The sequence below is a fragment of the Onychostoma macrolepis genome, chromosome 09, assembly GCF_012432095.1.
Source record: "Onychostoma macrolepis isolate SWU-2019 chromosome 09, ASM1243209v1, whole genome shotgun sequence".
In the NCBI taxonomy this organism is placed as follows: domain Eukaryota; kingdom Metazoa; phylum Chordata; class Actinopteri; order Cypriniformes; family Cyprinidae; genus Onychostoma; species Onychostoma macrolepis.
Genome location: NC_081163.1, coordinates 8,657,218 through 8,670,349, shown reverse-complemented (window position 1 = coordinate 8,670,349; position 13,132 = coordinate 8,657,218). Strand labels below are relative to the sequence as shown.

At 37.0% G+C, this 13,132-nt stretch overlaps 1 protein-coding gene across 7 annotated transcripts in view; it reads left to right on the top strand.

Moving 5' to 3' along the window:
* col18a1a (collagen type XVIII alpha 1 chain a) overlaps positions 1-13,132 on the top strand; it is an 80,866-nt gene that overhangs the window by 30,466 nt on the left and 37,268 nt on the right. For 2 of the 7 annotated variants that reach the window (XM_058786773.1, XM_058786770.1), the window contains exon 1: positions 9,615-9,921. The exons of 2 other annotated variants lie outside the window; for them this stretch is intronic. In XM_058786773.1, coding sequence (XP_058642756.1) covers positions 9,738-9,921 — 184 coding nt within the window. In that variant the 5' untranslated portion in view covers positions 9,615-9,737. Of the gene's footprint in view, positions 1-9,611; positions 10,789-13,132 lie in introns of those variants that run through there. 3 more of the 7 variants (XM_058786769.1, XM_058786766.1, XM_058786767.1) reach the window with 3 other exon arrangements.

Below are 13,132 nucleotides of genomic sequence, written 5' to 3'. Positions count from 1 at the left end.
AAACTATAAATTCAGTGATCAAACCCAATAAAGCTTTATCAGACTCTGTTAGTGCAGTAATGAGTGTATATTGTCACAATGTAAATGTGCAATATAGTCATAGCCTGTCAGACAAAAGGATTTTGCACAGTAAAGGTGCACGTAACTCTGATTTTTGATTTTTTTATGAAACATATTTGCAATGTTAAGTCTAAGTGCTTATATTACTTTTTCGCCTTTTTTATTTTATTTTAAACATCACTCATGTCATATTCTTAATACTTTAGCTCTATATACAGGGAGTGGTTGTAGTTCCCTCTAGTGGAGAAGGATAATAATTATAATTTGTTAAATCCAAATTATATCCAAATTATTATTGAGTGATCTAAATCTGTGCTATTACACCACAGTGCTGGATATTTGCTATTCATTTGCTAAAGTGTTCTGGAAAGTTGTTAGGTGGATGCTTACTGTACACAGACTTCTAAGTTCTCTAAATTAACAACATGATTAAAATTTTGCTGAAAAACCCGATGAGCACAGATTGATAGTTTGTACTTTTTAGCAAGTAAAAGACATTTCAGTGATATTTTAGGGACATTTAATTGTAAATATGTACACCTTTAGGTCTTGTTACACGCATCTTTTTGCTGTGAAATGTAGTGGTTTTTATAAAGGAAAATAATGACTTTTATGTTGTTATTAATATTTTAAGAAGTTTGTCTTACTTTTTGCACATTTTCTCAGTTTGAACCTCTGAGTAAAATAAACCTGAGGTTTTTTTTTTTCTGCTTGAGTAAGAGCTCCATATTATAATACTATATGAGCCATAAGGCCTAATGCATCCAAAATGATATGCAACAAAAACCACATACTTTATTATAAGATTCAATAAAATGTTACATTTATATTTTTCTATTATTTAATGTCAAACTTTACAGGGTTAATATTGTTGTCCCTAGATTTTCTGTTTTATTATCTACCAGAGGAAAATAAAATAAAACCAAAAAGTCTGATCATTAAAAACATTCTTGAGAGTAGTTAAAAATCATTGTATAATATGAGTATTGTTTTCATTATAATCTGATCATCTTGTATAGGCCTACATTTGGTATCACAAACAAACAATGAACAGTTTTTATTTACAGTAAATTAATTTCTTCATGTGCATTTTAAAATTTTTCAGGCTAAACAGTCTGTTATCGATGAACAATAGTAGGCTATATTTATAAATTAAAATGAACCCAGAATAAATTTTGCTCATTGTTCAATGTTCAGCCATTAACAAATAATGAAATTGAACATAATTCTAAAGTGTTTCCAACTTAATTAGCATATAAATTCAGCATTCTTCTGATCAGTATGATAATTTGAATGGAAATGTAAAAACTCTTATGATATTTATGAAGAGATCTCATTTATACAACAGCTTGCGTTGTGTAAAGCTCTCATCTTACAGCAGGGGGAGACACTCATGCTAAAAGGACATCTTGTTTGCTGAAGTTTGTCCTTAAGGCAGTTGAAAAGCATTCTCAGACATCTTTAAAACTATATTATTATGCAGCAATAAAAAATATATGCTATTATGTTTACAGTGGCCAGACGTAGCGATGTGATCATTTTCTGGCAGTAGTTTGCTCTGGCGTTTTGCAATAAAGCTCTGTTTTGTGTCAGTTTGTAAAATCTAAAAAAGTTGAAAGTCTTTCCCTAATCACATTAGGCTACATGCTGCATCCAGATTTGGTTTGTTCTGATGTAGACTGCAGTATATGCAGTCCACTGTTAGTACGGACTTTGTGAAAGATCACCAGGGGATGCTACGTTTTGATAATTTGATGAAATGAATGAGAGCGACTGTAGCACATGTCTGTGCAGGATAAAGACCCTCTGGGCTGCTCACTTCATGCGCTTGTCTCTGTTGCCTGTGTTTACCCAGAGCGCAGGTCTTGAATGAGGTCTGAAAGATACTTGTCAAGTGGAGGCCCTCCTTATCTGCACTGCTGGGCCGTGACACGTCCCTGACAGAGTCCTGAGAGATATTTTCCGTTGCAGACATCAACCCTAACCCATACAGTTTCTCAATGGGAGACTTCTCACCCGCTCAGAGGTGAGAAACAACAGTCTCTCGCACTTGTTTCTGCCCAGACACGCTCCTCGAAGTCTCCTGCAGGCCGGAATAGACTTTTGATGGGCTGACATCATTCTGCAAACCTTCTAGCTCCTATATTGGAAGTCTGTTCTCATTTATGGAATCCTTGACGCTTGGTTTTTATGTGAACTTCTGGCCTAGAGTTCAGTGTTGTAATTCTACTCCTTTATTTCTCATGGTGGGGCTGTAAGGATTTGGTTTTAGCAAGTCCATAGATAACGCTGAAAAGATAAGGGAATTGTCCAGCTCTCCAAGCAGTTGTTTTCTGACAGATTTAGTGGAGCGTGCTATAGGATTGGAAGTTTTACAGTGTGCTGGATGGGTGGGGGGTGTAAGAAGGGACAGAAAAGTTTTTCTTCAGATCTCCTACCACCTCGCTGGGCCCCCTCTCTCTGTCACCTCCAAAGATTTACAAGAAAGCAGTCAAAGCTGTGCAGTTTTGGAACATAAAATAACACACAGCCCAGGGAAGAAGGTGGTGTTGAAAATTTATGTTGAAAGAGTTTAACTGTTGATGAAATTCATTCACTGGTTCTCTTCAAAGTGTGTTCCCAAGACCTAACACAGTGGTGGAGAGAAATATTCATTCATTCATTCATTCATTTATACATTTATACATACATTCTACATACATTCTGCATTCGAGTCAAAATATTTCACAGAAAAAAGTTGCCCGCAATTGCTAAAATATATTTTACATTTTACTGTATATATTTTATCAGTGAATTTATACACACATCACCTATTACTTATTTATTTGTTTTATTATTATTATTTTTAATTCCTTGCTGTTATTGATTTTATTGTTGAGATTATTTTTGATTATTGAAATTCCTTTTATGTAAAGTACTTACCATTGTGTGTGAAATGTGCTATATAAATTAACTTGCCTTGCCTATTATTATTATTATTATTATTTGTTCTAGTTCATTATATACATTTATAATTTTGGCAAACACTTTTTTACTTGCAAAGTTATATGTTTTGAAGTTTTTACATATAAGTAGTGCTGTCAAACGATTAATTGCGATTAATCATTTGACAGAACTACATTTAAGCCACATTTAAAGCACTTTTTACTCCAAACATTTCACAGACAGAACTCGGCTTTAAAATATTTATTATATTTTACATTTATGTTAATTTGTATTCAATTATTATTATTTTTTTTATAATAATATTTTTATATTTATTATTATTATTTGCAATTTTATTTTATGCAAATATTTTATATTTGATGTTATTATTGTTTATTATTAATAAATGTCCAAGTAATTTCATTATCTATTTTTTGTGCCTATGACAGTTAAGTCCAGTGTGTAGATTTTAACTATAGATGTCTTTAGAATCAACACAATTGAACACAACTGGTTGACGCATACTATGGCTCACTGTGAGACCGTGATTAGGAGTGACTAGAGCCACTGGAGATCGGATGAATGCAGGACCACCCTCCTCTTGAGAGATTCCTCTTAACTAAATGCATTACTTTTTTAAACTGTCTTCTGCCCCACTGGGTAAACTCAGCCCAGCGCGCCCTCCCCGAGGAAGCAGTGTTTAGCATGTAAATGCCCTCCTGTGGCTCGCCTGCTGACTTCTCTACCCACAGAGAGCCGGAGAGGTCCAGACAAAAGCCTGCTGGTGTCATGAAGGCATGCCATGCATTCCATGTCATTGTCACCGAGTCTTTGAAGTTTGAGATGGGGTATTCTGTACCCCCTAAATGAATGTCTTTTTTTGTCCTTAGATAACATTTATGTACATGCACACAAAACACAAAACAAGGAAGGTGCACCAAGGTGCATGTTGTCGGATGTGGATTTTGTTGTGTTTTAGTTTGCAGTTGATTCGGGCTGAGGGTGTTTTTATTGTGCAAGCTGCTTGTAACATCACTGGACCTTGTAGGTTTGTTTTTTCAGGGTGACCTCGCTGTATGGAGACCCAGTGCAGGGGTGACAACCCCTTGTAGCTGTAAAAACTCATCATATGGATCTGCCATATGCTCCTTAGAGAGCTCATGGGTCATCATAGATCTTTCAGTGTGTGTAGATAATGGGTAGCATGGCCTGCCATATCCATTTGCACTTCCTTTGTGTGTTTACCTTTGGGTAGTTCACCCAAAACTGAAAATACTCTCATCATTTTCTCTTTCTCATGTTTTTTTAAACTTACATGACCTGATACAACCATGGTCATCATTTGACAAAAGCAGCTTGATACACTAGTTGTAATTCAGATTACTTAATAATCATAATAGATACATAAATAACAATAAGAGTAAATTAAGAAATAAAAACAAGTATTTAAAACTAATAAGAAAAGTGTTCCACGAAAGAAGCCACACATGTTTGGAATGACATGTTGAAGAATTTGCTTTTAATAGTCTTAATATAATCTTATTCAAATGCATCTAAAGAAGAAATTGTCTAAATTTGGTCTATAGAATCCCTCTATGTCTCTCTTTCACAAAGGACTTATGTTGAAACGTCTACAGCTTTTGTGAGCCTGTACATATCAGATTCACTAATTTAGCTGTATGGTATAATGTTATATTGGATGTATAGTTCTCTGAAACCGTGTATAGATGGGAGACCTGACAGGTGAGGACAGATTGGAGGAAGCTACAATGCATAGAATGTTCATTGGACACTGTGAGGGGTGATTGGAGATCTTCTGGCTTTTTGGCAGGGGTCTGATTACATGCTCAATTATTCTCGTATTGACTGCTACGCTATTCTGAAGCTTTTGAGTAGACGTGCACATGTGATTTGAATGACACGAAACAAGACATATTTATTGGTTTAAGCATGTTGTGTGGGTAGTTTTGTAAGCTTGTGTATCTGAAAATATGTAGGTTTTAATGGATTTGTAAGGTGGCATAGGCCTATTATGAATGTTGGACTAGCAGGTGATGTGATCCTTTTAAATTCTTCTGTAATTAGTCCAATATGGTGTCCGTTTAGGACTGACACAGCAATTAAAGGTTAAAATGGGTCACATGAGCTCAATTTGGAAGTCCAAGAATTAAATTGCAGCATGGGATCACTAGGTATTCCCCTTTGGATGGTGTTAGGAAGTATGTATTTTGTCTTTCAATTTAATCTGCTCTAAGCCTGTATTTTGTCATATTACATAGAAGGTTTCCTTTATTAAAAACTTTCTGTTGATCCTTGTTAGTCTCACTTACTAAAATAAGATTATGTTGAGAAGGTTTACTTTGTAGGTTCTTCTACCTAAAAGTGTGTAAACATTATATTTGGCTATGTGACCTTGGGATTCATTAGGACCAGAATTTTAACCTGACTTAAGTTGACCTTAAAAAGCCTGTAGGAGTAACTGCGTCAATGCTGATGTAATGACAAACTTAAATGGGAAAACCCAAAGAATATACATAATCATGTTTTGTTGTTCTGTCTGCTCTTGTTTACTGATGCAGTAAACCTGTGTCACATCTGTTTCTGTGTTATTGTGGATCAAGGACACCTTGTTTGCACATCTCATAACTTCTGCTTTTGGCATGTCAGCCTGAGTTAGAGGTTCAAACTCTCTCTGCATTTAAAAAGAAATCCTGTGGACAGCGGAAAGAGGATGAGATGCTGTTATTATCTCTGTGTTCAAGTTAATTACAAGCACTCAGCAAATTCCCTGTCACCTGTAAATACAGAAAGCTTTGCTCAAATTCACAAGATCCTTTCATTTGTCTAGTTTGCAACTCGCCTCATTGCTGTTACAACCCTATAAACTGTATTTCTCAACCTAATGTAATTTATATATATATAGATCCAATACGATATATAGATATATAGATATAGATCCAACCACTGCCCATTATAAGATTTCTAGCATGGACAGTCAGTTTTTAATTTTTTATCTGTTGGTATTTAATTGAATCCATGTGTCTAAACAAGATGTCCAGGACCTCCTGCAGAAAAGTAGGCCCACAACATTAAAGATCCAGCAGTATATTTCATTGTACACATGGGGTACTTTTTTATCCCTGTGTGCACCAAACCCATCTTGAGTGTTTGCTGCTAAAAAGCTCTTTTTTTTTTTTGTTTAATCTGACCATAGAAGCCAGTGCTATTTGAAGTTCCAGTTGTGTCTGACAACTGAATATGCTGGAGTTTGTTTTTGGATGAGCGAGGAGAATCACATTTTAATGTGACCTTGCTGAATAAAAGTATTAATTTCTTAAAAAAACAAAAACAAATACTGACCCCCAAACATCTGAATGGTAGTGTAAAATATACAATTTTCATCTATTTCAGCTATTGCTTTAATTTGGTAATTTACACACTTATGAGACCATATCATTTTGATGAAAACCATCCAAAAAAATTTAGGGATTAATGAAAACAGATATTTTTATTCAAACACACCCAAGGACACTACATGTCCAGGATACATTTCTCATCGGTGAGAGGCAGGAAATGTCAGGAAAGCTCAGTTTCCTCATAGGAGTTTGCAGAGGAGTGTGACTGAAAGCATATCGGTGTGGGTGTTGTTTTTGGCCACCCATCCTTTCTGGCCACACATCTCTCATATCCCGTGCACCTCAAACTTCTCAGACTAACATGTGTGGTATTGGTGTATGATTAATACCAGTTTTGCCCAAAACAAAGCTCAGATGGCAAACTTTCCAAATCATTACAGTCCCTTGGCACCCAAGAATATCTCAGTCATTAAAAACCAGGGACTCCCCAGAAAAAAAAAACAGCACAAGCACCTTTTTATTTCTTTACCAGCAAAGAGTAAAAGCTGCCATATCTTTTACAATTCATGTTAAATCCCATCCTGATGAGTGCAGCTTTCATCCACCTAAAAAATCTTTTTGGCTGATGGCAGAGAACACAGCTCTGAACATGCGCCGAGAAAGGTCACGACTGCGAGGGAGTCACTGTGGAGAATTGCGAACTAAGATTCCCACCCATGTAGGGCCTGAATGATGAGGTTTAGCATTAACCCTTATGTAAAAGCTAACAGCAGGACCTCAGCCAGTTATTGAATTGTTAGCTGTTTTGGTGATATATGTGACGTTTTGACTCGAGGTAATAAGAAGCATGTGTCAATGTCATGTTCTCATAGCTGCTCGTGTTTCAGTGTCCTTGTGGGTAAAGGAAAAGCTGTGTTTGCAGTTCATTAACCTTTACTTCCTGTGTAAAGAGACGAAAAAAGAATGAAGAAAGTCATACTTCCATTAAACCTACATTGAGTAATGGAGTCCAATCATGCTTACTGTATTCATTTCCTGCATGTAGGTCATTTTACATTATTTTATTGGCTAAATGGTTCTAATGAAACATTTTTGGTTACTTAATATGCAGTTTTTTATTGCAGCTTGTCCTTTGCCAATTTTGTTAACACATGTTCACAAAACAGTTGTACCTAATACTTCCGGCAAGATTCCGAAGTGATGGACACTGTACTATCTCATGAGGCCATTACAGTGAAGGGACACAACTGACGTTGTAGGTCACATGACAAAGCCAACAAGCCGGGTGTAGTACGTCCATAATTTGTTCATACTACACACATTCATACTATATAGAATATACTTTTTAACTGTTGCAAAGTTGAGGTTCCATTTGCAGTCACATTTACCATTATTCTGCGAATTTTTATGAACGACATCCAATATTTTCAATGTGAAATGGGATTGAGTGCGAGGACGAAAGATTGTTTACATGAATTTGCCACACTGACCAACAGAAAACTGTGTGCTTTGAAATGGACTCCTGTAGGCTGTTCTACACACATTGCTACACAATTGACAATGGATAATGGACATGTTTGCCCACAAAATTTCACTAATGGGAACTTTAGAAGGCAGTTGTCTACATAGTGTAGGCAGCTCACAAGGTTTTGGCACGGAGCCACTGAGAACTCTTCCAGCAGCGTCCACTTGAGTCCATGCTAGTAGATTCACTGTGTTCTTGGCTGGGGTTCGAGGACTGTCCACACTTTTGTTGCTCAGCATTTGTTAATGTCATTCCCACACTCACTGTCGGCAGCCCCAGTGATTTTGGCTGTGCCTTCTCATGAATTGTTGTGAGGGGTTGACTTCTTCATTGTCCCTCAAGGGGTTTGGCAGACGTTGTAGGTTTCTGGAATATCTGCATTGCTCATTGTGTCCTTTCACTGTTCAATAAGAGAGCTCTAGAGTCTTCTTTGAACCAAATCCCCTGCTTCAGCTTTTATCTAGTTTACATCAAAACCCTAAAGAGTAATTATGCATCTTCGACTCATCTTAAATCCAGTGCTCTGTCTGTTCTGTCCACAACTTCACACAAGGCTTCATTGTATCTTTTGGCTTATACTGTTAGTCTGAGGTGAAGTGTGTGTGCACTGTCAAAAAGATGAGAGAACTTTGTTTTGAGTTTTGAGTGTTTTTTAAAAATAACTTTTTAACCAAAGTTTTTTAACACTACTAAAAGTAGGTTTGTGCTGGAAAAAAAGTTTTAATAGTTTTTTAAAAGTTAATTGTCTTTAAAATTTTATCAATATTTCTTCATGACATCAAATTGTAGTCCATTTTTTCTGACTAAAGTGGTAGATATATATGATTTCATTTATTCATTTAAACATATCAAAGCTATAAACTGCAAATCTCAAACAAAATGCAGCAAATGAAAACTATCTTTGTTGTGTGACTGTATGTAATTTAATTTTAATTGATTTGGAGACCATTTAGAATATAGTATTATGTTTATCTGCAATGGTATATTCATATACCTTTTATACAATGAAAAAAAAATGGTATAGAAACCATTTTTACTCTGAAATTGCTATCACAATTAATTGCAAATAAACTGCAAGTAACATGACATTTTGAAATAGAAATAATAAAATAGTATTTTCTTGTAAAACTTACTTTAAAACTTTGAAATAACTTTTTACAGTGTACTGAGGGAGGCACAACGTACATTGATGCATGTGTGCATATTTTAAAAGTCTCTTCAGAAGAAATATTCGTTTGACAGTCATAGAGTGTTAGTTAGCATGTAGAGGGTCTCTGTCACCAGCTCTCGTAGGCTTGTCTGAACAAGTGCACAGGCTCTAGATAACTCTGTAACTGTGTCCTTCTTAAAGTGCAGAGGAAGGGGTGGGCTCGGACAAAACTAATTGTAAGTTAGCCAGAGTGCAAGATTTATATGGACTGGATAGGGGTTGGTTTCAGCCTATATACTGGAGGTGTGCTAGTTTTTAGACAGCTTGTTCCAGCTCAAAGCTGGAGAGTGGAGTTGAAGTAAGTTGAAGCAACTATAAATTCCATCAGTGCGAGCATTTAGAAGCACCGGGGTATACAAAAGGACGCCTTGCAGGCATTTTTGGTAAGAATATCTATCATCAGAGACACTCTTTCACAAGGACAAAGGGGAGATGGAGCTACGGGGGAGGAAAAGGTCCCAAGCTCGGCCAATGACGAACCAGCCCCCCTGCTTTCTTTTAAATATGTTACTCCTCCTCTAAACTTTTCCTGCCTGGCTTGTGGGCTGGTTGTGGTGACTTTACGGTGAGCCAGGGACGAGTCTGTGTCTGTGTGTGGTGTGGATTACTATTGAGGGCATGTCAGGATCCTGTTTGAATTGCTGAATGATTGTAAGTGAACATGATGTCTAAGCTCAGGTGTTGGCTGTGCCTCTTCATTCTGGTGTGCTTGAGGATACACCACACGCATGGCTGGTTCTGGTTCGATGACTCGAAAGAAAACGCAAAGGGCGCACAGACACCGGCTTACCTGACATCCGTTAGGCCCACATCACCAGTGAGGACAGAACCGCCCAGAACAACAGGTACAAGTGCTTCCGTAACTGAGTTCCTGAAAGAGGTCAGTTCTGATGGAGGTCATTTTGAGAGGAAATCAGAGTTCAGGTCTGGGTTGGGGGTTGAGTCAGAATCTATAAATGAGTCATGGTCTGAATTTGCTTCCGGATCCGGATCTGGATCTGGATCTGGATATAAAAGACAGGATGGCTATGTTACGTCAACCAGCCTTTTGGGTATTGCTGGTGAAGATGCTAGATTGCATGTGGGAAATTTTGAACTTGAGACCAAAGAGGAGCAGATGGAAGGACTTCAGCACATCAGCGACCCAACAGACAGTCTATTTAATGAAAGCATCAATGTTTCTCATAAAAATGTTAGCACTTATAATGATTCAAATGGGCGTAATTCTACAGAGCATGATGATTATGATAACACGACATTGTATTCCTCTGAATACTCTGTCTCAGATAGTCTACTAACCATTGAAAGCGAGTTTTTAGTAGCTAGCATGCCAACAGCCGTCGAATCTCCGCGCTGCTTTCCAGTCGATTCTAAATTGCCATTTTGCACCAGAATGGGATTGGAGAGTTTCATATTACCAAATTTTCTAAATCAAAGCAGCGTGGAGGAAGTTCAGGTGGTTTTGAGCGAATGGGCATGGCTGTTGCGGTCAAACTGCCATCATAGCTTGGAATGGTTTTTCTGCCTGCTGTTGACACCTCGGTGCGGCCCACCTGGACTGCCGCCCCCGCTGCCCTGTCGCAGTTTCTGCGAGGTCCTGCGCGACAGTTGCTGGACACTCCTGGATGAGGGCCGCCTCCCCGTGGAGTGCCAGTTTTTGCCCGAAGAGAAGCATGATGGGTATCGGTGCTTGTCAGTTAGTAACCAGAAAGGTAACGGCCGGTTAAAATGCCATCTCTTTTGCTCTTAAAACAGGAGAGAGATGCATTTTCAACCAGTACCACCTGTCTGTCTGTCTGTCTGTTTGTCGTTCACCAGTCCTCACAAGGGTTTTTGTTTGTCCGTAAGTGTTGTGTGGTCTTCAACAGTTGTAAGCACACAGATTCTCTGGGGAGATGTGTTTTAAAGGTTTCACTCTGCACGCTTGTCAAAACTGCATGGAAATGTGAAGGATGACTGCATGGCACTACTAAATCAAGTCTTTGCATGTTTATGTGTTTGTATTTAAAAGCAAATGCAGCTCTCAGTTCCCACGGTCTTGGATTGTGGTGGTTTTCAGTTTTCAGGCCTGGATGGAAATATTTATAATTTAAAATGATTTAAAATTTATTACAATTAATTATAATATATTTTAAATATAAGCTAATTTGATTAAATATAAAATATTTTATATTTATTCATTTTTCTTTCTTTTAGTTACCCAGCTTTTTATTGCCTAAAAGTAATCAAGAAAAGTATCAAGTAATCAAGAATGGCTGGAAATGTCCTGTAAATTCATTGGTCAGAAGATGTGGGAGTCATGACTCTTAACCAATGTGTGAAGCCCTGAATATGTGCAGTATCAATAATAGCATAACCTAATCTCTTGAGTAGGCCTACGTTTAATTTTGCAATGTGAATATGGATCTGCTGAAGTTCATTTTGTACAAAGTAGCTTAACTTTGTTTAGCAGTTGGAGGAATGGGTGAGAGGTATGATTTAAACTTGGACTCCTCCCTGAGTTGTTGATTGTTTTGTAATTGCACAGATCATTATAGTTTTCATAAATGTGATTAGACTTGGTGGACATAAGAGAATAAACTCCCCACATTCTTTCTTAACCTACATTCAAGTGGGGTATCTTAGAACTGGTACTTGTCAAGAGTAACACTGACAGAGAAACACCTCTGCACATTGATCTTCTCTAATGCATGCTGTTTCTTATCAAAGTATGCAGTTGGTCAAATTGTTAACCTGTAAGCTGGATGTATTACAGTCCTCCATGCAAGCATTTTAAGGCAGTGGAAGGCCCCTTTCTCTCTGATTTATTAATAAATAGCAATGCAAGTTAAACAGAACCAGTTCTGGTGTCATTAGAAGGTATGTTGAAAATGCCATGAGCTGTTTTGGTTAATTTGGTTTTATTAAATAAAGATGCTCCAAAGGAGCTCTTTTTATTGAATATAGGGTTGGGAGGCAAACACTTTGATCTCGAGTTGTTTTTGACAGCGAATGCCATTCATATGACTTTTCCCCCTCATTCCAGAGTTTGTTCTTGACTGTGGAGGACAGATAAATGTTCATCGTCTCAGTGGCTGGAGGATAGTGCCATCTGTCTTCTAATAAGTATGTCTTTGTGCTGAGATGCAGTAAATGCAGCTTTCAGGTTAACATTTTTGGCAGGAGTGACTTTAAACAGAATCGTTAGTCCATATGTTCAGGCTGAATTTATGATTGCAATCCTCTGCCAAGTAAATCCTGAGAGCATACCGTTGGTATTTGTGTGGTTTTGTGATAAACATCTAGAAACACGGTTACAGAATAAACTGTCATGTGAAGCAAATTAACATATATAAATACACAATGAGCAAACAGAGTCATGATGAATAGCTACTTCGGATGGTTTTATATGATTAAAAAAAAAAAAAAAATTTTTAGCTGTTGTAGACTCTTGCTTGAATTTCCTGTGTTTGCTGGGGCCAAGTACTCTTTATCTTAAAAGTGTGTCTAAAAAAGGCTTTATCTTTCAGACAGCTTGTTATATTGACAACTTTGAGTGGACATCATGTTTTAGGAGACCATCCAAGTCAATCTAAAGGGGCACAGTGAAAGGAAATCTCACATTTTGTATTAATATTAGATATTAGAATAATACAAATATGCAAATAATGAAATTTTGGTACAAAGCCTATTATAAATATGTATATATGCTATTGTAACAGCTTTCCCCATGTATTGTGACTATAGGGGCAACATCACGTTTTCAGTGATATGTAGGGATATCCAAGACTTCAAATCCTACCTTAAGAAATATTTACTGGATATATGAACCAACTGGCCTGGGTTTCTTGTATGATAGATTCTGCTGTAGATTTGGAGATGTGTTTGCATGTACAGTATTTAAATATTCTTTTCATCCACCTCAGTTAGAGTCATCTTAAATAATGGAAACATCTAAATTAAATTAGATCTGGCAGTGTTTAGAGTCATTCAGGACTGATTTAGGGCAAATAAGATCAAACCACAATATTAATGTTTTTTTATAATGCAAGCAGCATGTCAGAAAGCAAGGCTTTC